This window comes from Carassius gibelio, chromosome B7 (assembly GCF_023724105.1).
Source record: "Carassius gibelio isolate Cgi1373 ecotype wild population from Czech Republic chromosome B7, carGib1.2-hapl.c, whole genome shotgun sequence".
In the NCBI taxonomy this organism is placed as follows: Eukaryota; Metazoa; Chordata; class Actinopteri; order Cypriniformes; family Cyprinidae; genus Carassius; species Carassius gibelio.
Window position 1 is genome coordinate 15625461 of NC_068402.1, and position 25567 is coordinate 15651027.

General features: G+C 38.2%; 1 protein-coding gene across 2 annotated transcripts in view; it reads right to left on the minus strand.

Moving 5' to 3' along the window:
• Positions 1-10: 10 nt before the first annotated feature.
• itga11a (integrin, alpha 11a) overlaps positions 11-25567 on the minus strand; it is a 41854-nt gene continuing 16297 nt past the window's right edge. Inside the window, exons 3-30 of one of the 2 annotated variants that reach the window (XM_052561027.1) lie at positions 24786-24898; positions 22259-22350; positions 21913-22027; positions 21429-21556; positions 21198-21346; positions 20700-20844; positions 20276-20441; positions 19936-20006; positions 17030-17174; positions 16652-16800; positions 15638-15781; positions 13707-13910; positions 13467-13597; positions 12895-13061; positions 9587-9726; positions 9252-9362; positions 9024-9109; positions 8743-8947; positions 8468-8566; positions 6174-6250; positions 5615-5698; positions 5434-5524; positions 5230-5343; positions 3956-4039; positions 3410-3520; positions 2264-2359; positions 1450-1563; positions 11-1310 (exon numbers count right to left, since the gene is read on the minus strand). In XM_052561027.1, the coding sequence (XP_052416987.1) occupies positions 1296-1310; positions 1450-1563; positions 2264-2359; positions 3410-3520; positions 3956-4039; positions 5230-5343; positions 5434-5524; positions 5615-5698; positions 6174-6250; positions 8468-8566; positions 8743-8947; positions 9024-9109; positions 9252-9362; positions 9587-9726; positions 12895-13061; positions 13467-13597; positions 13707-13910; positions 15638-15781; positions 16652-16800; positions 17030-17174; positions 19936-20006; positions 20276-20441; positions 20700-20844; positions 21198-21346; positions 21429-21556; positions 21913-22027; positions 22259-22350; positions 24786-24898 (3346 nt within the window). In that variant the 3' untranslated portion in view covers positions 11-1295. Of the gene's footprint in view, positions 1328-1449; positions 1564-2263; positions 2360-3409; positions 3521-3955; positions 4040-5229; positions 5344-5433; positions 5525-5614; positions 5699-6173; positions 6251-8467; positions 8567-8742; positions 8948-9023; positions 9110-9251; positions 9363-9586; positions 9727-12894; positions 13062-13466; positions 13598-13706; positions 13911-15637; positions 15782-16651; positions 16801-17029; positions 17175-19935; positions 20007-20275; positions 20442-20699; positions 20845-21197; positions 21347-21428; positions 21557-21912; positions 22028-22258; positions 22351-24785; positions 24899-25567 lie in introns of both variants that reach the window. The other variant, XM_052561026.1, reaches the window with a different exon arrangement.

Below are 25567 nucleotides of genomic sequence, written 5' to 3' on the forward strand. Positions count from 1 at the left end.
TTTTTCCAAATTCTTTATTTAGATATTTATTTTATATTCTTGGACAGGTATATTCACACACACACATATATATGATAAAGCATTGGAGAATAGGGATCCCTGACTACAATACCACAAATGATAAGGATGTTTCATAGCATTGTAAACACTCAACATCATTTGATATTAGGGAACATTTGAACAATATTCTAAATAACTAAATTGAGTTAACCATCAAATGTCTGGATGACGTACTGTACAGTAAGCATACCCTTTCTCAAAGGCTACTTGTTGAGGTGTGAAGCGTATTAGAGGATGTGCTGCTCAATCGTGGAAGTTTAACTGGGACTGACATCTCACTAGAGATGCTTTACAATGCCACCATCCTCATGAAAGCAAACAACTGAAATCTGTGTAACAAAGATAACCTGTATATTTACAAAATTCAAGTTTGTATCACTACAATATAAAAAGTGCATCAATATTTAAAAAAAGTCAAATAGTAAATGTCCACCTCTATTGTTATTTGAGACTGAAGAATGAGCATACAGAAAAACATAAAATGCTGATGTATAATTATTTAGAGTATTAGAGGAGAATAATTCTTTACAAAATTGTACTAAGTCCACAACAGTCCATTTCCTATTCAATAAATTATGGCCACTGCAAAAAACACAGAGCTACATACTCCAGTGCCTAATATTACATAACATATAATAATGACAGGCATTACAATAAATTGAGCTAACTTTTGCACTTTTTACCTCCAAAATGTCCCTTTTTTCCAGATGTCCAAGAAGAAGCACCAGAAAACATAGCTGTATTATAGAGTTACAGCCCTTTGAGGTTTCTCTTGTATATCTGCAGAGTCAGACACTGGATTTGACCAAGGATCAAATGCAAATGATTGCATTTCCAAAGACCCCGTGAAAAAGGCTTTTCTTTTTGAATGCATCTTCTAAGTGTCTGCCAGAAGACATGTCCTCAACCTGCCATCTGAGGGTTTTGATTTGGAGTGAGAAGTTAGATGGAGACCCGTCTGCAGGGTCGGCTCAGTAAGCAGTGCAGGCATGGTGAGCGTCATTGCAGTGTTTTTCATGGTTGAACAACAGGTCGTCCAGTGCACAGAGCAAATCCCTCTCCTTTCTTCATTGCCTCAAGTCCTGTTTTTCTCTCTTTCTCCCTTTCTGTCTGTTTCAGAGACGTCTAATGTTGCTGTTGGTTGGTCCCTGAGATGTAGGCCTGTCAGAACCCTCATGAGCAGCCTGCGTTATCGCTCTTCCATCATCTTGCCATTAGCCTCATTCTCAATCTCCTCACGCCTTTTCTGCCTTTGGAAAAACCCCAACTATTGGAGTGGAATAATAATAATAATAATAGTAATAATCAAGATTTATTCTGTCTATTCTTAAATCCATCCATGCTTACATGCATGCATCTGTGCATGCTTAAAAAATAAGTAAACATTACCTTCCAAAGTGCCAAAATGAGAAGTGAGAGGAGTAACAAGCCTCCAAGTGTGCTGCCTATGATAATCCAGATGGGAACACGGTAATCCTCCTCTTTCCTGATCTCCAGGACTATCTAAAAAAAAAAACATACACATACAAAAGAAAAAATATAACAAGCTATTCTGCTTTACCAGAGATCTTATTATAGCTGCTTGTGGTATGAATGTTGGGTTCCTCAGAAGTCTTTTCTCTGTATATCTTGGTACTACTTTTCTGTTCTAAACAAGTTATCACATTTCATGTTTCATCTGCTGCAGCTGAGTTCAGATTTCCTCATGTTAGTATTTATGTCTATTTTCTGGCCTGCCTACAGATGGCAGCACCTCACAGCAATACAGAAGAGAACAGAACTGAAGTGTGCTGCTGGTCCTTTCGGTCCCTTTGGCTCCAGGTTCTTTTACTGTGGTGAAACAACACACACAGTAGCTCACCAGAAGACACTGGTGTGTAAAGATAAGGTTCTGGCATGAGAAAACCAGTGCACATGAGTGTATGAAGTCAAACATTCAGTAATGTTAGCATAAGGATGTTTATATCACATGCTTGTGTACAATTGTTCTTAACTGTTTCTGACAGATGAATGAAACACATCATTTATCAATGTTTTAGTCAAAATTGCCAAGGATGAAAAAGACAACAGCAACTCCTCATACTAACCACATCTTCACAAATTCAGTCATGGATTTATTTTCACCTAGTCTAAACATGTTGTCCTGCAGTGTTTCTGTATTATGGGTTTCTGTAAATGCTTGTGTGTATAAAGGGTGACTCACATGTCTGACTGGCCTCTCTTCAGGCAGAAACATAGGGCTGGATGGGTTCAGTTCCACTGAGGCTGTCGTCACCAGCTCGAGGGTTTTGAACTTCAGCTGCCCGTGACAAGAAAAACAGTTTTCAGTTTCTCTTACAGATGCTTACTTCAGTGGATGTGCAAAAGTTGGAGAGAGCAAGCACTGAAAGTGAGAAACTAGAGAAGTGGTGGAGAAAGCCATACTTCTAGCAAAATGTCTGACCTTAGATAAACAATATCAAACCAAGTGGACACTGCAAAAAATGATGCTTCACTCTAACTAAAATGTAACTTAACTTGGTAACATTTTAATTTTGACAGTGTACTTCAGACATTTTATGGCTTTGCAACTATGTCCTAACTACCAGTCATTAAAGTATTAGTAGATGTAGAATATTAGTGGACTGACTTTTTGATGGTTACTTGCACCATCAATCTGTAAGCAACTATATATAAGTGATTGTAAGTAACTTTTTAAATACATCAATGGATTCAACTTACTCTGTAACCTAACAGTCTACTAATACTCTGAGTTAGTTGACATGTACAGTAGCTGCAAAGTTACTTACTGTTATAGATGTCTAAAGTGGACTATCAAATGTGTAACTCCTTCTCTTTTTGAGGCATATTAACTATGGAACTTATATTAACATTTGACAGCCACAAATTATACAAATAATATTTCTTACTTTCAAACAATATAGCTATTGTCTAAGCAACACTTGTTTTACTTAAGTGTTTTTTCCCCCTTCAAAAACAAATGCCACCTGCTTTGACTTTTGGCTGCAGACATTTAACATTTTGCGTGTGGATTAAGTGTCCAAATTACTTTCTGGTGTCACTGTAAATTCAAAGCATGTGCCTTTCTTGTTTGTTGTTGTGCGAGAGAAAAAAGGAATAAAAAAAGTACAAAATGTAAACAAAACCAGATTACAGTATGTCTACATGTACTGCATGACTTCTTGCCTCTAATTACTGGTCCGATCATAGGTTTGCATTGGTTTTGGGAGATCCTCCTCTCGACCAAAGCCTACATGTTGTGTGAACACTGTGCCCTGATTACAAGTTCTTTCCAAATTATACTTCTTCATCTTCATCAGATTGTTATTGCAAAGTCACAGCTACTCACCGCATGCAATGCATCAGTTCGGAGGGATCCACCGATTCTCACACTGACGTCTCTGTAGGAAGGCAGGCTGACAGTACACTGCACTGGCACCGTCAGGGTGTTGGAGTAGTTCTGTGCAAATGAGCAAGGAACATTTCTCTGACAAAGAGACAATCTTACTGATGAAACCCAGATGCTTGTGGTGGGAATCTGATGTGCATTAGAGTTGCATTACAAAACTCCCTACCTCAGACATACAAGAATCTTCAAAAACAAAATAACATTTCTAGAATTATTTGAAGATGAACAAGATTTGCCAATAATTTATGACACAATTTATTAAACTCAAGTGGCTTTATTCAGAGAGTAAAACCAACTATTTTGCAGAGAAGTGCTTTGCTGTTGCACATTAAATCAACATCTCATATCTGAAAGCCCCTAAATCAGGCAAACTATAAAGCACCATAACAACACAAGCCAGGCTTTTATGAAGTGCTAAAGCAAAAGTCTGGAATGTGGCACACATTTTGTCTGTGACACTTTAAGCCTGTGCAGAGAGGGTATTACCAGTCGTGATGTTCGTGAGAGATCCTCCGGAGACGCCCGACTGTGTGCCACATGCTGAGGGGGGATACAATGACTTCCACCTTCCTGATGGAAAAAGGCACAAAGCACTATTATTACAAAAAAGACACAAATCACTATTAATATCATTCCCTTTAGCTCAAAAACAGTAGAGCATGACGCTAACAATGTCGAGGTAATGGGTTCTTCTCCCAGAGAATGTATGAACTGATAAAATGTATATCTTGAAAGAATTGTGCAGTAATTCACTTTAAAAGCTTCTGCCAAATGCAGAAATGTAATTTTAAAAATCAGTTACTAATTGAACTAATTACTAAAAACTAATTGAATAATTAGAATATTTAGACTGATGCAATCGACACATGAAAAATGAAAAAGCAAGTGTTTTAAAATCGGTTTGAAATATAAAACACAGGGCCAGAGTGAAATTCATTTTCAGCCCAATTGTGACAAACAATTGTGCTTCTTTATAAGGAAACAATGGAGGAAAAAAAAAAAGCTCAAAATATTTGTGCTGTACCATAATGTCTGCATAAAAACATTTAGTCAGACTCTGGCCTATAATGGGTAGCTGTGGCCTAATGGTTAGAGTTGGACTTGTAACCCGAAGGTCGCAGGTTCGAGTCTCGGTGCTGGCAAGAGTTGTAGGTAGAATGAACAGAGCTCTCTTCCACCCTCAATACCCACGGCTAAAGTGCCCTTGAGCAAGGCACTGAACCCCCAGTAGCTCCTTGGGCATTGGATATAGCTGCCCACTGCTCCAGGTGTGTGTTCACTTCTAACTGCTGTGTTTGTTCACTTGGATGGGTTAAAAGCAGAGCACCAATTCTGAGTATGGGTTACTATACTTGCCAAATGTCACAACATTTTAAAAAAATGTAAAAAAAAATTAAGTTCTCAGAAATAATCGCATTTGTTTTATGTACAATTATTCTAAAAATAATTTTACTTTCGTACAAAAACAACACTGCCAGCCCGGAATTCTCCCCGTCCTTCCGATTAGCCAATCTGGGCCTGATAAAACAAGTTTGATATCATCCAGATGGATGTAATCATAGTCTGAAGTTAAAAAAATCTCTCAACTCAAATCTGCAAAGTGGCTCTGACTTTTGGCAACTAGCACGGATTCATCTAGACTGTATATCAGGCAAACGTTTGGGAAATAGCATTTTCCAGCATTTATAAATATTTTTGGAAATCTAAGGCAAATTGTGATAACAAGTAGTGTAAAACTAGTCTAGTTGTGTCCTCCTCACCTGATCAATATGGAAATCTTTGATCTGCAGGAGTTGATTACCATTTTTTGTGACCTCGGGGATTGCAATGTACAGTTGCAAATCTTGGATCGGAAAATAACCAAGGTTCTGGATCTGTGATGCATAGAGAAAACATGTTTGGTTTGTTGGAAACATGAGGGCCCTCCTCTTTTTAGTTATAGATAGCAATGAAGTGGACCTCACCTGAAAGGTAAAGTTGAACGGAGGGTTGAAATCACTAGGTTCCTCTAGAGAGAGGTCTGGTTTAAGCTCAAATCGGGTAGGGTAAAAGTCCCTGACAGAATCAAAGTGTATTGTAACTATTCCAACTTCCACAATCACACATATTGATTAGAGCACTCAAGCAAACACACATCTATCTCACCTTGTGAAGAGCAGATCAGCTTCGTATTTCAGAGTGTAGAAAATGTTATTAATGTTATCGTGTAGGACAACTTCCTCACCCTCACTGCAGAGACATAAGAATAGGCATGAGAAACCTCCCAGGCAGGATTCACTCCGAAGTGACACTTGGCTGCATGTATCAGGAGTTTAACATTCCAGCTCATGCATCTCCGTGTCCAAGATCCTTTCCCTCAGAGTTTCATAACATTCCAAACCATCAGCAATGTTAGACACTTTAACTGAGACCACATCTAGCAGATTTTAATTTGGCCGTTTAGTCATCCAGTGATCAATGTGTATTTTTGTTGTTGTTGTTTTGTCCTGCACAGGATAAAATGTGCTCCAAAAAATAAACAGATTTTTTTTTTAAGCAAATCATTGAATTTTCTTGTGGATTTTTTTCTTAATCTTATGTTTTTTAATCACGAGACTTACAATAATAAATACAATTCAGAGTTTTTCAGTTTCATATTCTTAATTGCATTGTTCCCAAATTTTTTTCATATCCAAATCTTTACAACATCTCAGACAAAGCCTACCTGGTAACCTCCAACATGATCCGTATGTGATCCAGCAGCACAGAGTGACTGAATTCAAATTCCAAACGAAATGTCACCTGGAGAAAGAGCAATAGAGTAATGCTTGATCAAAGTGTTTTTGTCACTCCTTACAATTTCATGCATGCTACTGTTTAGTTTTTCTCTCATCCATTCCAACTTCACACACGTTCAAATATGAGCTCATCCCTAGTTTCTGGATTCCTCGCTTCCAGAATTCAAATTTATACCCTGATCATATCCAAAACTTACATTTTTAAAGATGAACCAATATTTTCCAAGGCAAACAGCCTGTCTGGATATACAAGAATGATACAAACAGGCCAAGACCCTTTACGCTAGTCTGCCTTTAGCCTTTTTCTACAGACAAATAACATCATTTGTGTGGAAGAAAGGGCTTCATCCACTGCTTCTGGCTATTCACTGAGCAGTCTAACCACCACATGAGGTATTAACTTCCATATCCTGTATAAACATCTCTTCACAGTGACAAAACACAGATACAGATGATACACAGACTCTCCCAGTGAACATCTGCTGCAGTTCATGAAGCTGCGGCTCTAGCCACCACTTCAGTGGTAATCCAAGCCTCCATGCAGTTTACAAAATGAATCTTCTACTTCTTATTTGATATTTGATCATGTACTGTAAGTCTGACTAATTGAAAGCATTCATCTTTCTGTCATTCCAGAATTGTATTTTTTCTTTTATATCTAAAAGAAGCTAATTTCAAAGAATGTTCCAACTGTTCCTCAATACAATGAAGATCAGCTCAGTGAGGTCTTAAACAACATGGTACCCAAAACAATAAATGCTGTCTTTTGCATTTAGCAAAAATAAAATAAATTAAAAAGTCATACAGGTTTGGAATGACATGTAAACAATAACAGAATGTCCATTTGTGGGTGAACTATCCCTTTAAAGCACAAGAGCTGGCTTTAAGTTTTATTCTTGCTCAGAGAAATGGAAGCATTTGGACACAGCTATAACTACGTGGGCAACTCTTTATTCCCCCTTGGTAAGTAGAGCCACAAAACAGCATGGAAAATCCTTTTTACGTTCTCTCCTCCTGAGTTCTCCTCCTTTTATTCCACTTTAACCCCATCGCATACTGTTCTGAGCAGAACCAGGCTCCCAAGTGGGCCAATAAAATCTCTCCCTGTAGCCACAAGTGTTGCTCCAATGACCCCCAAACTTCAAGAAAATGAATCAGGACTCTGTGAGAAGCTGCTGACCAGTTTCCTATCAAAGCAGTGCCCTAGCGCAGGACAGACTTCTGTGGTCCAGGCCGTGTGATTGATGGGCCTTGCTCTGTATGGACGTAGTAACCGTATGGTAACAGTATTCTTGCATTGCATTCTTGCCTCATGTTTTCTTTTTCTGGAGATGCCTGAACACAAGCTTAAATGTCAGCAGAAAAAAGGACACTAAGTGAATCATTCTGAAACTTCAGGGTGCTGGTGACTTTGTGAGTATGTTTATGCCCCGTGAACATTCCAGACGTAAAGACTTAGGTATTTCTGTGATAGCTCCTGATGGTTCTGCAGATGGGTAATATGGATAAGTCTATATAGTTTTTGACTGTGTGGTCCAATATGTTTGTGTAAGCAAGGCTTTCTAGAGCACAGTCGGCTATATAAATCCCTCACTCACTGATTCATTCATTCATAGCTAGTGCTGTCCCTAGAATAACCTGAGTTGCTGAGCATGGCAATAAAACATCTGCCCGGAATATACAATACATAATTCTGCATATGGAGTCCAATATGCTAAATGCCTAAGTTAACAAAATACATTTGGCCTGGCTCAGGCTCCTGAAAAACATCTCACCAACCATTTATATTAGACACATTAGGGAAATATGACAAGGGTTTAGTGAAACTACATGCTAGTTCTTTACATTCTGCAAGGATGCATTAAATGTATCACAAGTGATGACATTTCAATTGCTACAAAATATTTCTATTTCTAATAAAATACATTCTTCTAAACATTTGATTCATTAAAGAATCCTATGTTTTAAGAAGCACAACTGTTTTAAACATGTGGCATTCATCATGTGACACTGAAGACTAGAGCAATGGCTGCTGAAAATTAAGTTTTGCATCATGGGAATCTTAAGAGAGTTTTAAATCACATAATAGAAAACAGTTATTTTCAATTGTAATAATATTTCACAATGCTGCTGTTTTTACTGTGTGTTCTCTGCATTCATTCTTTTGATCAAATAAATGGAGCCTTTGTGAGTTTTAAAAACTGTGGCAATGGCAACTCACCTGTGATTTTGCTCTCATAAAGGGTGCACTAATATTGCAAGATTTCTCATATTTTCGCCTGTTGTCACTGCGGCAGTCTATATGTATTTCAGAGTTATCCTATGAATAGAGAAAGAGAGAACAGAATTAACTTTATATTCACAAATACTATTGCAGATGCATTTCACCAAGGTCATTAGTATCAATCAAGTTTTGAATGAATGGACATTGAAACAAATCAACCAACCAGTTCTCATCAGGTATCAAAAAACTAAGCCATCAAAGTGATGTTGTACCTTCACTATAAGGCTGGAGAAGTGTAGGTTTGGAGAGTTAGTGATGTTAAGCTGAGCTCCATATGCATTTTCCCCTCTGTTTTCCAGACGAACATCTACAACCATCCTCTTCCTGGATCCCTCTATAATGCGCTCAGAAGGTTCTGCTGGCGTCTGACTCTGACATAATAGACTGCCTGCTCGAAACGCCTGGGCACAGAACTGCCTGTGGAAGAAGAGAGGGGAATGAGAGCATGTGTACATGTGAGTGTTTCTGCATATGTGTGTGGGCTTTGTCTTACTTGCGATTCATTAGATCAGTCTTAGACTGTAACACCAAGTCTGGAACACAGTGGTCATCTTCGTCACAACCGTTCCAGAAGGGAAGCTGGAGAGAAATTTTTAGATGTAATTATTGCTATTACACGCATAGGTTTCAGCATGCTTCATAATTCATAGTGTGTGTTAATGTTGTTAACAAAAGATATAGAGTGTAACAGTAAGGTTTCTCTTGACCTAAAGACACTCACTTGTGTTTTCACTGTAGTCGGCCAGCTATCATCCAGAACTGGGCCTTGATCCAGTTCCAATAGCTCAGTTTCTACTGTGAATATAATGGGTCTGGCATAGTCTGTAGTCTCCTGTATCAACATTACAAAACCATAAATCTCTCAATCTAAATAAATGGCTATTAAAGAGTGAACTGGAAGAATATAATCTGCTGTTGTAATACTAGAAAGTGAACTTAATAAAGTAGGAATGCTGCTATGTTGTCATTGTGGATTATGTTTTATTACCAATTATTTTAAATGCAACGCAAATGCCCTCTTGTGACACTTTGGTGACCTAAGAGGTGAGAGCTAACCATGACGTGGAAGAAGATGTGGTCACACTTCTCCTCTCCAGGAAGCAGTGTGAGATTCTGTGGCTGCTGGTGATCTGGGTCATCAAACACAGCTCGAGGGTTGAAGCGCTTCTCCTCAAAGAAAGCATTGTAGCTGATAGCTAGGAGAAGTGAAAGGAAAAGAGTGAACATACAGTGAAATATTTCTCAAATATTTAGTTACTTTGCATCATTATTACATTGAAGGCATTAGCTATAACACTAAATGAAAGTGTTATCAACTTTAGGGGCATTTATTTATGGACACAATAGTGCTCTACCAAGTATGGACTACAGACAGATTTAGGAAACTCTAGAGGTGAAACAATTTGGGAGTTTTGAGGCCTTAAAAAACATCCATAAAATTTTAAGGCAAACCCCTTTAAGAGACCTGAATGTTGTGAGGATGTCCATCAAGGTTCAAAAATGAGTATGCTGAAAGACAATTTGAACCTTGTTCATGGGCTGAGAAAAGCCTATAAACTTAGTTATCCTACTTTTTAAAATCTCATAAATTTGAAAAATGCGTAGGCCTACCAATAAACAACACACTTAAAAGCTTAACATATTCAAAACCCTCCCCATGTGAGGAGAATTAGATCAAAATAAAATATGTGCCTTCATCTGTATTGCCCCAGAAGTCCGATCCCCCTGAATGGCCCTAAAGACTAAGACATGTCATCTCTCTGAGACCATTATATTGGCTTCACACCCATGGAATGATGGAGATGCTCTGGGGTAATGAAGGTTAACTAAAAACAGTTGTGCTGCTCTCTGGTCCTACACGTTACACAGGAACCTGACCTTCCACGCACATGTATTTTAAAGAGCCAGTAAGATGAAAATTCTAAGCTTCCTATCACTGTTTATAAGGTTTAAATCCATCCAAGGTTAAAAAACATTGTCATTTTGTCAAAATATCATTTTAAAATTACCTCAATTCTCAGAGATCCCCGAACGGTTCGTGCAAAGCTGTTCAAAAGATTCAGTTTCCTTAAACCCCACCTTTCGGTAGCATACTGTGTTCTGATTGGTCAACTAACATAGTCAGGTTTGATTGGTTGTTCCGCACACAACTTCACGGTAAACTATGCGTTAGCATCTGTTTGGGGTGAATTATGTCTTATTCTTCTCACCGCGAAGCAAACAGTAAAATAAAAAAACTTGAACAGTCTCGCTGCTTTTTCTTCTGTGTGGGTGTATTCAAGCCGCGCGCTTCAGTTTGAATCTGAATAGTGCGTTCAGCGCGGGGGTGTGGTCACATTAGATATAACGAAGGGAGACATGAAAAACAGACATCCCGTTGTTTTCATATGGATTACTTTATCACAGAATAAAGAATCGGCAGCACTTGTTTAGTTTTAAAGTAGACATGTCAAGCTTTCTATAGATATCGCTCTCATGTCTCTTCGTTGAGTATTCACGGAGTTACACTTCATTTTAATGACGTGTTTGTAAATGAAGATCAGCGCAGACAGCACACATACTGATAAGACACTCAGGAGAAAACAAACACATAACTTCATAATCATACTTCGCGTTGTGATTCGGAGATGCTCGTTGTTCTAAATAAAGTTGGTAATGAACCCTCTTTTATGGCCAAACGCTTTGAAAATCCCGTTGTACTCACCGAGATTAGAAAAGCAGTCATCAGTGAAATGTGAACACAACAAAAGGGATTTGTTGTACTGCTCTGGTATTGTGGTAAAAATGAATTTTTGCCATTGGTTCTTCTGATCTTCATTCTTTGGCAGTGAAAATAAAACAAACTTGCCTTTGCAATTAAAAACACACTGTCTCCTCGACATGATGCTATCACACCAACCAGAGCATCTGTGTGTGTGTGTGGGGGGGGGGGGCAGGTCAGAGTTTCGTTTCTCCCGAGATGGTAGGCGGAGATTATTATGCAAAGTGTTCCTAGTGACATACAAAAGATTTGAAATCTATAACGACTCGTTTCAGCGATTCAGAGTCGACTTCTTACTTTAGAAGCCAATAACTTTATAAATCGTGTACTTTTTGGTTTAATTACTTTGCACATTGTTTACACTGATGGACAGCTACATCATACACTGCAATACAGGTAATTTTTGATTTCCCATCTGTGTGGCTCTTTAAAACAAACCTGTGGTCATCAAGGCCTTAAGTCAAACTGCATGTGTCAAACACTAACTAGCCCTGTCCTGAGGGACTGAGGCACTTTAATGCAGCAAGGCAGTCCAGTCTGCCTCGATTTGTGCTTCTACTTAATGTGTAGGGCATAAAACACAACTATCTATAATATACCACTGATCTTTTCTGCTGTTTTAAAGACTTTAGCTTCTGGACACAATATTACACAAGCTAAATAGTTTTTATACTAATTTATTTTATTATTTCAGCCAGAGTCTTTACCCAATGTGTCTACTTTATAATTTCCAGAGCTGGCTAATCAGCTTTTCTTTTCCATTCCCAAGGTAAATCTTAAATCAACAAAAGCAACAAATGAAAGATCAAAAGATTAGTGTATGTTGAACAATTCATCACTACTGATGATATCTTTTTCATGCTAATACGTGGCATACTTTAATACGTGAACTACACTGGATGTGCAGCTGGTCAGTGGTGTGTAAACCTCACCAGCTGTCAACTCTAAGCACTTCTATATCTTCCTATTCTCCAAAACATTTTTCGAGTGTTTTTCAGTGAAACCTAAGCTTTTCAGCCTTTGACCAAAGAACTGTTGCAATCCAGCAGTACAACTGATGTAGTCATTTCACAAAAATCATTTTATTTACATAATAAGTTCATAAATGAATACGATTTAATGAATGAGCAACAATTTATAGAGATTCAACTTTTTATATACCAATTTATATGTATTCAGAAAGACTCAGTATTTTTTTTTAGTTCAGTATTTTTATTTATTTACAGTGGTATTTCAAATAAATAAATAAATAACAAATATTAGGGCTGTCAAACGACTAATCGTGATTAATCGCAACCAAAATAAAAATCTTTGTTTGCATAATATTAGAGTGTATACTAATATATATATAATGTATTTACAAACACATGCATGAATATATTTAAGAAAAATATGTTATGTGAACATATATAATATATTTCTATATAATATAAAATATAATAATGTAAATATATAAATGTATACACATGCACATTCAAAATATATAATGTATGTGTGTATATTAATATATACATAATAAATAAACAGTACACATACATAAAACTTTTATTATTATTATCGCAGTTAATCATTTGACAGCACTAAAAAATATATAAATACTGACCTATTTCCTGTGAGTCTCTGATAGGAGTCCTAGCTGTGATATTCAGACATACAATAGCTGACATGCAGGTCACATCTTTCCCCCCTCTCCGACAGTCTTTATTGAATATGTTGATCTTGCTGGGCTCAAATCGAACAATAGCATGGATTCGGACAACACTTCGAGACCTGCAGCAAAGCAAACATTTTACATTATTGTGGTATTTAAGGGGATAGTTCACCAAAAAATGAAAATGTTGTCACGATTTACTCACCCTCATGTCATTCCAAACCTGTAGTTTCTTTCTTATGTTAAGAACAAAAAATATATTTTGAAGAATGCTGGTAGTCAAATAGTTGATGGCCCCCATTGACTTCTATAGTATTTATTTCCTTACAATGGAAGTCAATGTGGACCAACAACTGTTTGGTTCTTCAAAATTCTTCAAAATATCTTCTTTTGTGTTCAAAATTTGACAGAAACTTAAACAGCTTTGGAATGACATGAGGGTGAGTAAATTATGACAAAATGTTCATTTTTGAGTGAACTATTCCTTTAAGGAGAGTATAAATAACCTTGTGTTAGAAACCCACCACAGAAGTACTGCAGCACCGAGAGATCCCACAGCTATATCCACCAGGTCATCTCCATTCATATCCATCTTCCCATGGATACTGCGACCAAAGTACTGCAGACCTGGGGCCAGCTGAATAGCACCAATCCTCTGACAGAAAGAAGAGATGGATGCAAAGTCTTGCCATAATTATCTACTCAAAGCAAATACATGCAGATTAATTAACACACAAGAGAGTAGCTGGACATTTATGCAGTACCTGTTTATATTTCCTCAGTATTCTGTTGCGTTGGCTGTGGTAAATGTAAATGGCTCCTTTGTGGTCATCCTCTAACGGAGCTCCTATTACCACATCATTAAATGAATCCCCGTTAAGATCAGGCACAGGGGCCAGTGCAGAGCCGAAACGGGCATTCTGACCTTGATCTAAAATCTCCAGCGAGCCCTCCAGTATAAAACGAGGCTGATAGGAAAAAAAGCAAAAAAGGCTGCCATCAGGGAGAACATAATTTAGATACAGCATGATGAGAACAAAATCAGCCTTGGTGCTCCATAAAAGTTGATAGCTTGTACACCAAAATTGGCAACGGTAGGGGGTAAACTAATAGGTTCACAATCCAACAATGTTCAGATATTCTGCTCTTTAATGAAGTCAGCTGGCCCCACAATGCACTGGATTGAACTCTAGATATAAACTCCTATTTCTACATTGGATATTCATCTAACCCATAATTCAATGCTGCTTTTGCTTAAAACTGAAATCTTGAAGTCTTAATTGAAAAAATACTTTGGGAATACAGTATATATAAATATTATGGTTTAAAAGAGATATAAAAGAAACCTATTTACATGAAAGTTTATACTGCTATTGGGCAAAAATGTTCAATGCAAACTTTTAATGAGAAAGAAGAGCATTTTTTTTTATATTTATATCACATTCCTATCATAAACAAATGTAGAAACTCTGAGAAGAGTCTGTTTATGAGGGAAATATCCACTTAGGTCATGGATAAGAGGTAAACATTTCTGTAACCAGAGACAATCTTTTGAGGAATTTGTTATCCAGATGCAGAGACCACGACGACAACCTACAATGTGTTTATGTAAGAAATTTGGGCGACATTGTTGACTAAATACAACAAATTGAACAAAGTCTGCTTCACAGAGACAGCCTTAAATGCAGTTTCACATACAGTATATTTGAAGAAATGCTAAAATATTCCACAAGACTGAAATAAATAGTTTTAAATAGTTTTAAGCACAAACATTTACTATTACAGTCCAAACCAGACTCCCAAGGTCAAGTGAACTCCTATATTATCCGGTAATTTAGTAGTTATTTGTGCTTCTGAAAACAATTTGTTTCAAATGGCTGAAAAGTTTGAGAGAAAGGTGCAGTTTCTCAAAGCAAAGACTGTTCACGTCAGCCAAGTATTTGGGAGAGTAATTAGCCATGCACATCACCCTCCTCCTAAATTCCTAAATCTTTCTCTCTCTCTCTGAAAATATACAGCTAGACAACGACAGACATGTGAAATCAGTTGTTTTCTCAGCCTTCCTATAAAACTATTAGATTAGCATTAGAGAAGAGAAGAGAAGAGAAAAGAAGGGTGGTGTGCATAATAAACGGACAGTATATACTGATCATTTTTCTGAGGAGCAGTGACTTTAACCATGATCAATTATTTCAGTAAAACAGTGCAGATGACCAGCTCTGTTGATGTACCCAGTGTCTGGCTGCAACCTGAGGTATTGTGGTCTCCTGGCTAAGGCCGTAAGGAAATGGCTTATACGAGCTAAATGGATAAAGATGGAGTTCTGCTCTATTCACAGCATTGCTCTTGCATGCACTCCAGCCTTTTCCATTTATTATAGCAGCTCTCTCTCTCTGTGAGCTTCATATAATTACATTTCAAGGGGGAAATATTTTCCTGCTGAGTTCACCCTCCACTACTCTCTGATGCGAAGTATGGCAGGTGGCAAAAGCCTGTCAGTATTTACGTGAGATCATTAAAGAGAAAGTGCATTAATGCACAGGCACAGAATTGGAGCATGGATCCCTTGGCTTTAAGACAAGATGCAACATCTGTAGTGTTGTATTCTGGGTAAGAAGTAAACAGGAGGTAATATAATAGCTACTCAATAGCTAATTAACTTGTTTTTCACAAGAAAATGCCGAAGATACTTTACCTGCTCTGTGACTCTGTAGATGTAGACTTTGCCCTTTTCCCAGCCTCCACTGAAGAACATGGGAGCAGCCACCAGCAGGTTATCAGTCACTCCATCATCATCCAGATCTACTGGAGCAATCTCACTGCCATAGTATGACCCAATCTGCACAGACACATCCATCAAGACCAAAATGACTACTAGTGGTGCACAGGGACACAAATTTAACAACTGTGAAACACCCCACTTGGATATGTACTGAGGTAAGCATAAAATGCATGAAAACACATAGGGAGTTAAACTGAGCCACTTTTTACTTGTATTGTCCTCTATGTAAAACAAATATCCTTATCATTATATTTGAAAATGTCTACCAACTTAAAGTGGATAACATAAGGACACAGAAATATGGCAAACACAGGGTAAAATAAACATGCCATAATATGGCAATTTAAGTTCCAGAATAAATATCATTCTAAAGTCAGTAGTTAAAAGCAGTTGGTCAAAAAAAAAAAAAAAAAAAAAAAGAGATTTTAGCCTAACTCAAATGCACTACTATCACGTTTCTCCTGTGCATCTTTGAATCACAAACATCTGTATATGCTTTGTAAATGCCAAGTCACATGAAAAATGATGCACAGTTAATAGGGTTATATTTAAGGCTGTTTACTGTGGCGCTAATCACCTGTTAAATGTTAATCTCCTTTAAAAAATATTCAATTTTCTCTGTGTTTCATTTGTAAGAGCGAATTTATTTGCATGGTTTAGGACGGTGATGAGAAGCACATGGGCTGTTTGGGATAAATTTGTAATCTAGACAGTCCACTCATGGCAAATGAAAGCCAGGAGAGAAATGTAACAAACTGAAAACAGAATGACCAATTGATCACTGCTGTTTGTACAGTATGAGCACGTAGATACAGTTAAACAGGACTGCTGTAAGCACACAAAAGCCATGAAGAATGAGTCAGAACAGCACTGTATACAAACACTGTGCGTTGCAAGTGTTTGTGAGCATATTTTTAGGTTCATTACCTGCTGTCCCTTGAGTGAGTGTAATATAGTGAGCTCTCCAGTATTTTTCAGAGTGAAGATGATGACCTTGCCCGTGTGGTTAAACCGAGGAGCTCCTGCAACATATAACTGGCCACTGCGAGCTGATACCACTGATGTCACTGTGTAACCTACAAACCAAAATGAGAAAGATGATAACAAATGTCTGTCACTTGTAAAACAGTATACTAGATTAATCACTTTGCTTGGGAACAGAGAGGAGTGGAGAAAGAATTAGACCAAAAACAAAAAACAAAAAAAAACAGCAGACATCATTTAGATGTAGCCAGATCATACTGAGGCATTTCCATTATGAGCATTGACAGCTACTTTTGTTAAGTATAGGTTTGAATTCTTTACCCAAATACGCTCCATGGTTCTTCAGTTCTTCTGGGAACTCTTGTTCATAAGAAGACTTTAGTGGGACCACTTTACCCTGACGAGTCTCCTTCAGCACAGCCCCATTCCAATCATAAGCTCCCACTGCTCCCACTAAAATTCCATCCTGCAGACAGAGCATATGAATATATCCACAATTACATTAAATTCAGGAAACTAATGATATTCTCTATTTCTGTCTGCCATCAAACTACAGACATTTGGTCTTTAAAATAATTAATAGAGGCATTTGTTGTGTTTTATGTTGCCAGTTCTCTGTCTTTCAACTAATTCTTTATCTGCAGTAGGCAATTTTGCTTTTAGGTGCGTTTTGCTACCAATTTTTAGTCAAATATAATAAAAAATAGTGTTGAGAATTGAACAGAATGAATTCTCAAACAATTGCTGAAGAATAATGAAATCAATCACTTAATATCAAAACTTAAAATCTTAAAAGCCAATTATGCCTTCATAGCATAATATATGAAGGCGGTAAAATTATTTGTTATTATTAACAAAATATCATTAGGCTTATTGTAGATTAAAAGCATGATTAAAAAAATATATATATCTAAAACATTTCACATTTTTCAGTTGTTTGTACAGCTCTCAGGAACACATAAAACAGTGATTCATACATTTAATCTTCTCAGTGTTCATACAGCTCCTTCATAACTTCTATGCAGTCAATTGCCATGGAAACCTCATAAACAATTTATTTCCTTAGTGATGAGTTTATTCTGTCATAATTTATGGACAAAATCCTTGGCTTCCCGCACTGTTAATTGTGAAGACAGCAGTCGGACTGAGAGCAAGTCGAATGGTTTCATGTTTAGAGAGAACTGAAATTCCCGGTGGTTTCCTACATATAAACAAACAACAACGTTCCGAGCCATTCCAGTCCAGACGGAACATTCTTAACGAACTTGCAGGCCACTGAGAACACACTGCTCTGGCTCAGTCGATACTTCAGGACTTAAACATAAACACACAAAGCTGATAATCATGACCTTTTGGTTTTTAATCAGAGAACAAAATGCACCATGGATTAAACCACCAGAGTTTTCCAGAAAAGTCTCCTGTATTGTGTGTCTTTATGGTGAGACCTCATCCATTAAACAACTCTATTGTGAAGTCACAATTAAATGGAACAGTGCTGGGGGCTACATGTGATGTTGAGCACCTGGTGCCCATTGCAGCTCATCACCATTGCCATAAATCCACTGTCAGCTTTCCTTTTCTACAGAACCAACTCCACAATCGCATGCAGAAGACATGCTAAAAGGCCAGCATGGAGTCACAAAGCAGGACTGCCTCTAAACCCGATGCCACCGGAACTGCATTGCTTTACTTTTTCCCCATCACCCATTTTATCAACCCCAGATTTCACAAAACTTTTACTGGACACACATTTTAAATTTCCCTCTTTTGTTAGTCTAATTTTTACCCAGTTAAACCTCTTAAGCTTGTTAGACTCTCCACCACAGTGGATGCGTTCACTCTTAGAGTCTTTTGACAGTGTGAACTGAATTGGCATTTTGTGAAAGGGAACCTACTAAAGGTCAAATTAAATTGATAATCGTCCTTGATTGCCTTGATCAGCCTGTTCACAGATTAATCACACAAACTGGGAAATTGTGGTTGTAAGTGTGTGTGATCTCTACTAAATTAACTAAAGAAGTTAAGTTAAATTAAATAAAAATTAAGTTACACCAACAAATGTATTTTGTGTTGCCAATCAATCATAATGCTGAATTCACTGTCAATCATGTTTAGGCAATCACTTTATATTGCTGCAGCATATCTCAATAAATAATGTCCTCTAGAGATCATTTAAAATAAAGCTAATACAACAAAGCTGGGGCATGATATAAAGTGTAAAATTAAAATATGTGTAAACTAAAAGCAATATTTAAACCTACACACATCCCACTTTTAGAGAGTACCATCTGGATTTAGGGGTATGATTTTCTCTTAGAGTGCAAACATTCTTTCCAACAACTCATCCCCCTCAACACTTAAGTTACTTTTGTTGCAGATGCTGTTTCAGGCATCCAGAGGCCTGATGGATTAGATTTCCAGTCATCACAATGGCCATCTGGAGTTTTCCTATCTGCTTCTTCACCAAAAAAAAAAAAAGATATTAATAACTCTCACAACAGTTTGTGCTTGCTTTCAGGGGACGGAGTGGAAAAATCAGGGGTTGCATCAGGAAACTGTGCAACCTGGACAGAGATTATTAGTGCTACAGTTGGGAGCAGGTCTTGGATGGATATAGACCCACCAGGCACAGCTTAGGCAGATTTATTTTTGGATGGAGCATGGCAGACGGCCTGCCAGAACAGCAGGTACAGTATGAAAACGTCAGGTGCTGAGTCTGTGCTGGATGACAAGCCAGCTCTGATATCAGCTCTGGGTTCAGACAGAAAAGAAAAAAAGACATTTTCCTTCTCCTCCATACTTCTCAAAATAATCCTTTCCCTGGGAAAACCTGCAAGACTTATATACATTTACATTTCTTTGGAATGAGAATCAGAAAGAAGCTCGTTTGAATTATCAGGGAGGAATTCTTATCTGCTCACCAATGTAAAGGTGTAATATTTTTGGTGTATCATATTACTGACAATGACATATATAGATGACCTACAGAAAGAGAAGAAAAGAAATGAAGAATGTTTAAGAAGGAGGAAAGATAAGGTTTAGGTTCAAAGAAAGTAACCCTAATCATTCACTGAACATCTGACTTTTGGTTCACACAGAGTAGGTCTTAATCTGATCTCGGTCAACCTGTCTGGGTTTTTTCTTTCAAATGAGATGAAATGAAGAGCTGTGAACTTGAGGAATAGATTCGATTGAGAACCTACAGTCTGACGGACACCCAGACTCACCTCCACTACGTGTGTGGAGAAGCCAGCTTGAGACATCTGGAGACCAAATGCTGTCCCATTCTTGCTAGTCCCTGCAAACAGAGACAGAATGAACACATGGGAGAGCAAAAGAATCCGCCATTTCCTACAACAGAGCAGGGCAGATTTCAGCGGTCTTAAAGAGCGAGTTGGCAGAGGGCATATATCAAAGAGATGTGGTATAAAATTTAAGATTTGGTCCAATGAGATTTACAGTGTAGTGCTGTGCAGAGATGTAAATGTTTTACAGGCTGAGGTTTTGGGCTGTGTTATGAATATGATGCAGTGCTGTGTGCGGTGCTAGAGTGGTAAAGTCGCCAACCCTCTAAACTGAAGATCCTCTCTCCGAGAGCGTCCACAATGTCCTTCAAAGCTGCTTCGTCTGTCACGTTAAAGAAATGCTTATCATCAGGGTCGCTAGCGATGTATTTGATCTCATTGAGGAAAGCTTCAGGGTTGATGCCTCTGCGGTTGTAGTAGCCCAGTACCTGTTGTGAGGAACGACCCCAAGAATCAATCAGCCGGAGCATGACGCATTTGTCTCGATTGCCCAAACCCACATTCTAATCCATAAGTCCCCATAAATAGGGATGAAAGCATTGGGCCTTTTTTCACAGGCGGAGGCAGATGAATGTGACCTCAATGGTTGGTCCAAAGTCACCTCATCATTTCAGCATGAGAATGTGCATTTGATCAATGCCAAAAAAAAAAACCTGATCCAGAATACTTGAATACTGAATACTTACAGCAATGGCATATCGGGTGATGCCGTCCTTCTCGCTGTCCTCAATGACCTGCTGCAGGTCAGCGCTGTCATGTGATTCTCCATCTGTGATGACGATCATGACCTTCTTTGCTCCTCTTCTGCCTCCCTGTTTAAAAGCCTCTGAGCTGTGAACATCCATAGATATTAAATTATGCTCTGTAAATGTCATTCGAGGGCTCTGTTGATGTCAATATGTAAAATGTAAAGGTATTTTTTTTTTTTAAAGAAATTAGTATTATTATTCAGCCTGGACTCATTACATTGTGTAAAAGTGACAGTAAAGACATTTGTAATGTTTCTTGAGGACCAGATTAGCATATCAGAATTATTTCTAAAGGATCACGTGACCCTGAAGAATGGAGTAAAGACTGCTGATAATCCTGCTCTGCCGTGACATGAATAAACAGCATTTTAAAGAGTATTAAAACAGACAATAACTATAAGTCATCATACCAGTAAACAATTATTTTAGCAGTACCGTGCAACACTGATTCCCAGCGCTGTGTTGGTCTCTTCTCCTCCTCGCTGGTCTATCTTACGGGCTGCTTTGACCACATCCTCCACAGAGCGGAAGTCATTCAGTTGAAACTCGGACACCACCTTTTCTCCATACTGCAGTACTCCAACCTGACAAGCACACGATTCACACATTTGAGATAAAGGCACATTTGATATTTCACATTGTCATTGGTCAGAAAGTCTAAAACACCTGAATCTGTCCTGGTCCAACATAGAATTTCCGCAGAATGTTGATAAGGAAGTCTTGAACTTCGTTCCAGGGGTAGATTGAATTTGAACCATCTAGGACTATCACTATGTCCATGTATGTCTCGCACCCTGAAAGAAGAAATTAGACGTTATTGATGTCTTTGGCACACAAAAGACATTAAACAGTAGTAGTTCTTTTCAAAATCAAATTTTAGTGATTATTTAAAAACAAGGTCTGTGACTCTTTCGTCAAAAAGAAAAAAGATTTAACAACTCAGCTCTTTATGAGCAGTCAAGATCATTTTCTTTTTAAAACGAAGATTAATTTCACAATATATTGCCTATGGCAGATCCAGAAACTGTCATGGCCAAATTCAGCATAAAAATAAAGTCCAAGGTTAAGACAGAAAGTGGAAACATATTACCAAAAATTTCACTGCAGAAACTGTCCTTGTTAAATCGAAGGTGCAGGTGCGTGTGCTTACTTTGGAAAGCAGGAGCGATAGTGCGGGAAAATTTAAAGCTGGCATTGACTCTGGAGCAAATTCCAGTGCTGTAGTAAGAGCTGCCACATTCGTATGACCAAAGGGGACCACAAGCCTGTGAATTATCACAAACGTTATTAATTGCACCATTAATAAATGCATTTATGATTTACATAAAGATCATTGGCTCATTCAACATAAATTATAATTCCATAGTGTTCCAAATGTAATGGATGGTGTTTGAACACTTAACAATATTAGTGTTTTAGACCATTTAAATGCCAGGCGACTTTAATATTACAAAGAATATGCATTATTAACTATCTAACCAGCCATCCAAACTCACCACAAAGCTGTTGTCTTTAGGATTTGACGAAAGGGTCATTCCAAGTCTCATCTTATCCTTTCGCTCAGAGACATTTGTCAACGATATCCTTCCTTAAGAAAAAAAAAAACAAATGATGGAGGAAAATAAAAGGCTGAGCTATAAAATTCAACCACAGTCCATATGTGGCATATGTTCTTTGCAGAAAGATTTCCTTTAACTGTAAACATATTTGTTAATCCTGTCTAGACATTCCTGATTTGATCTGCAGCGTGCATCTGTTATGCGTGTGCATCTATACACATGCACATATTAAAACTGGCAGAAAGGCTGTATCGACACACTTAACATTATATAGAACACATATGTTTGACATAGATGATGTGTTCTGTAGTGAAGAACCCACATGTTTACGTCATTATAGATCAGGAGTGCATTTGAATGAATCAATGTGTTTACCCCCTTTGCTTTTCACAAGGCATGCCTGGTAACGCTTTACCCAAACCGCAAATCTAACCCTTATTGTGGCAACTTCGCATAGTAATTATTTACTGCTAGTAAATAATAACAATTTCTTTTAATGTGTAATTACAAAAGTATTTATTCTAATTATATAGGCTGACCAAAATTATAAATGCATCACTTTTGTTTTTGCCCCCATTGTTCATGAGCTGAACTCAAAGATCTAAGACTTTTTCTATGTGCATAAAAGGCCTATTTCTCTCAAATATTGTTCACAAATCTGTCTAAATCTGTGTTAGTGAGCACTTCTCCTTTGCCGAGATAAACCATCCACCTCACAGGTGTGTCATATCAAGATGCTTAATATACAGCATGATTACTGCACAGGTGTGCCTTAGGCTGGCCACAATAAAAGGGCACTCTAAAATGTGCAGTTTTATCACACAGCGTAAAGCCACGGATGTTGCAAGTTTTAAGGGAGTGTGCAATTGGCATGCTGACTGCAGGAATGTCCACCAGAGCTGTTGTTCATGAATTGAATGTTCATTTCTCTACCATAAGCCATCTCAAAGGTGTTTCAAAGAACTTGGCAGTACATCCAACTGGCCTCACAAACGCAGATCACGTGTAACCACACCAGCTCTGCTCAGGACCTCCGCATCCAGCATCTTCACCTCCATTATCATCTGAGACCAGCCACTGAGACAGCTGCTGCAACAATCGGTTTGCAGAACCAAAGAATTTCTGCAAAACTGTCAGAAACCATCTCAGGGAAGCTCATTTGCATGCTTGTCGTTCTCATCGGGGTCTCGACCTGACTGCAGTTCGTCGTCGTAACCAACTTGAGTGGGCAAATGCTCACATTCAATGTCGTCTGGCACTTTGGAGAGGTGTTCTCTTCACCGACGAATCCCGGTTTTCACTGTACAGGCAGATGGCAGACAGCGAGTATGACGTTGTGTGGGTGAGCGGTTTGCTGCTGTCAACATTGTGGATTGAGTGGTCCATGGTGGCGTTATGGTATGGACAGGCATATGTTATGGACAACGAACACGTGCATTTTATTAATGGCATTTTGAATGCACAGACATACCGTGACGAGATCCTGAGGCCCATTGTTGTGCCATTCATCTACGACCATCACCTCATGTTACAGCATGATAATGCAGCCCCATGTTGCAACGATCTGTACACAATTCCTGGAAGCTGAAAACACCCCAGTTCTTGCATGGCCAGCATACTCACTGGACATGTCACCCATTGAGCATGTTTGGGATCTTCTGGATTGGCTTGTACGACAGCGTGTTCCAGTTCCTGCCAATATCCTGCAACTGCGCACAGCCATTGAAGAGGAGTGGACCAACATTCCACAGGCCACAATCAACAACCTGATCAACTCTATGCATGAGGCAAATGATGGTCACACCAGACACTGACTGGTTTTCGGACCCCCCCCCCCCCCCCATAATACAATAAAACTGCCTATTTTAGAGTGGGCTTTTATTGTGGCCAGCCTAAGGCACACCTGTGCAGTAATAATGCTGTCTATTCAGCATCTTGATATGACACACTTGGGAGGTGGATGGATTATTTCGGCAAAGGAGAAGTTCTCACTAACAGATTTGTGAACAATATTTGAGAGAAATAGGCCTTTTGTGTACATAGAGAAAGTCTTAGATCTTAGAGTCCAGCTCATGAAAAATGGGGGCAAACACAAAAGTTTTGCACTTATAATTTTGTTCAGTATATATTAATTGTTATACTCAGTCATAAAGTGGTAATCCAGTCAACAAAATTACTGATGAAAATTTTTAACAGAGAGTTTCTTGCCAACAATAATGAAGGAAAGTGAATGTGCATTGATAATAATGTTTAAGAAATTATATAATTTTAATTGAAATATTGAAGAAAATGTGATAATAATATGCAGTATTAACAATTCTCTAACAATGTTTTTTTTAACAATGTCATTTTAATCATACTAACATAATAAAATACTGGCTAAATTTTAAAAAAAGAATTCTAAATACAAAAGAGAAATAACAAAGACAAAAAAGTTTGAAAATGAACTCTGCAGTCTTCATACCAAGATTGAGTTTGGTGCAGCTGGGTCCTCCAGATTTTCTGCTTAAGGGACATTTGTACACATCTCCTGTCTGATGCTGTCCATTCGTTTCCAGTGGGGCTCCTACCAGTAACCTAGAAGCATCCAGAATCAAAACATATAAATATTACCTTTGACACAGTACAATATTCATCTAACAAAAACGGCAGAAGAAACACACAAGCAGGTGTGTGATCCACTTCCCTGTAAATAAAACAGCCAGAAGCCTATTGATTTAAGCTCCCTCTGAAAACAGGCGCATTTAAAGGAGGTTAGAGGAAGTGAATCAAGGAGAGATGGCAGGTGAGTGGAATCTGCCGGCAAAGGAATGTTTAAACAGGTTTAAATTGAATGTTGACATCTGAGGTAATGTATTGATGGAAGCATGCAGGGCGGTTAGGTATGGGAGATATTTGCGTGAGTGTTGAAATATGTATCCTACATCCCAGACTGACTAAACACATCGCTCCATTAACGCTGGCATGCTTTACACGTAATACTGCTCCAGCAGAGAGCAATCAGGGACACACACATCACTCAGACGCAGTAGCAGCAGCACTGCAGGGAGCAGTATGTACTTCTCACGGCTCTAGGAAGCATGCAGCTTTTATAAGCAAAGCCAGTCACTTTCACTAAGTAGCCGTAGAGGACTCATTTAACTAGTCACAGATCACTGCAAGACTAGGCATCCTTAAACACAGCAAGATGTGTACCTTCAACTGTTTATGCAAGAGATGCAGAATTCTTTCTTGCTGATAGTGGTC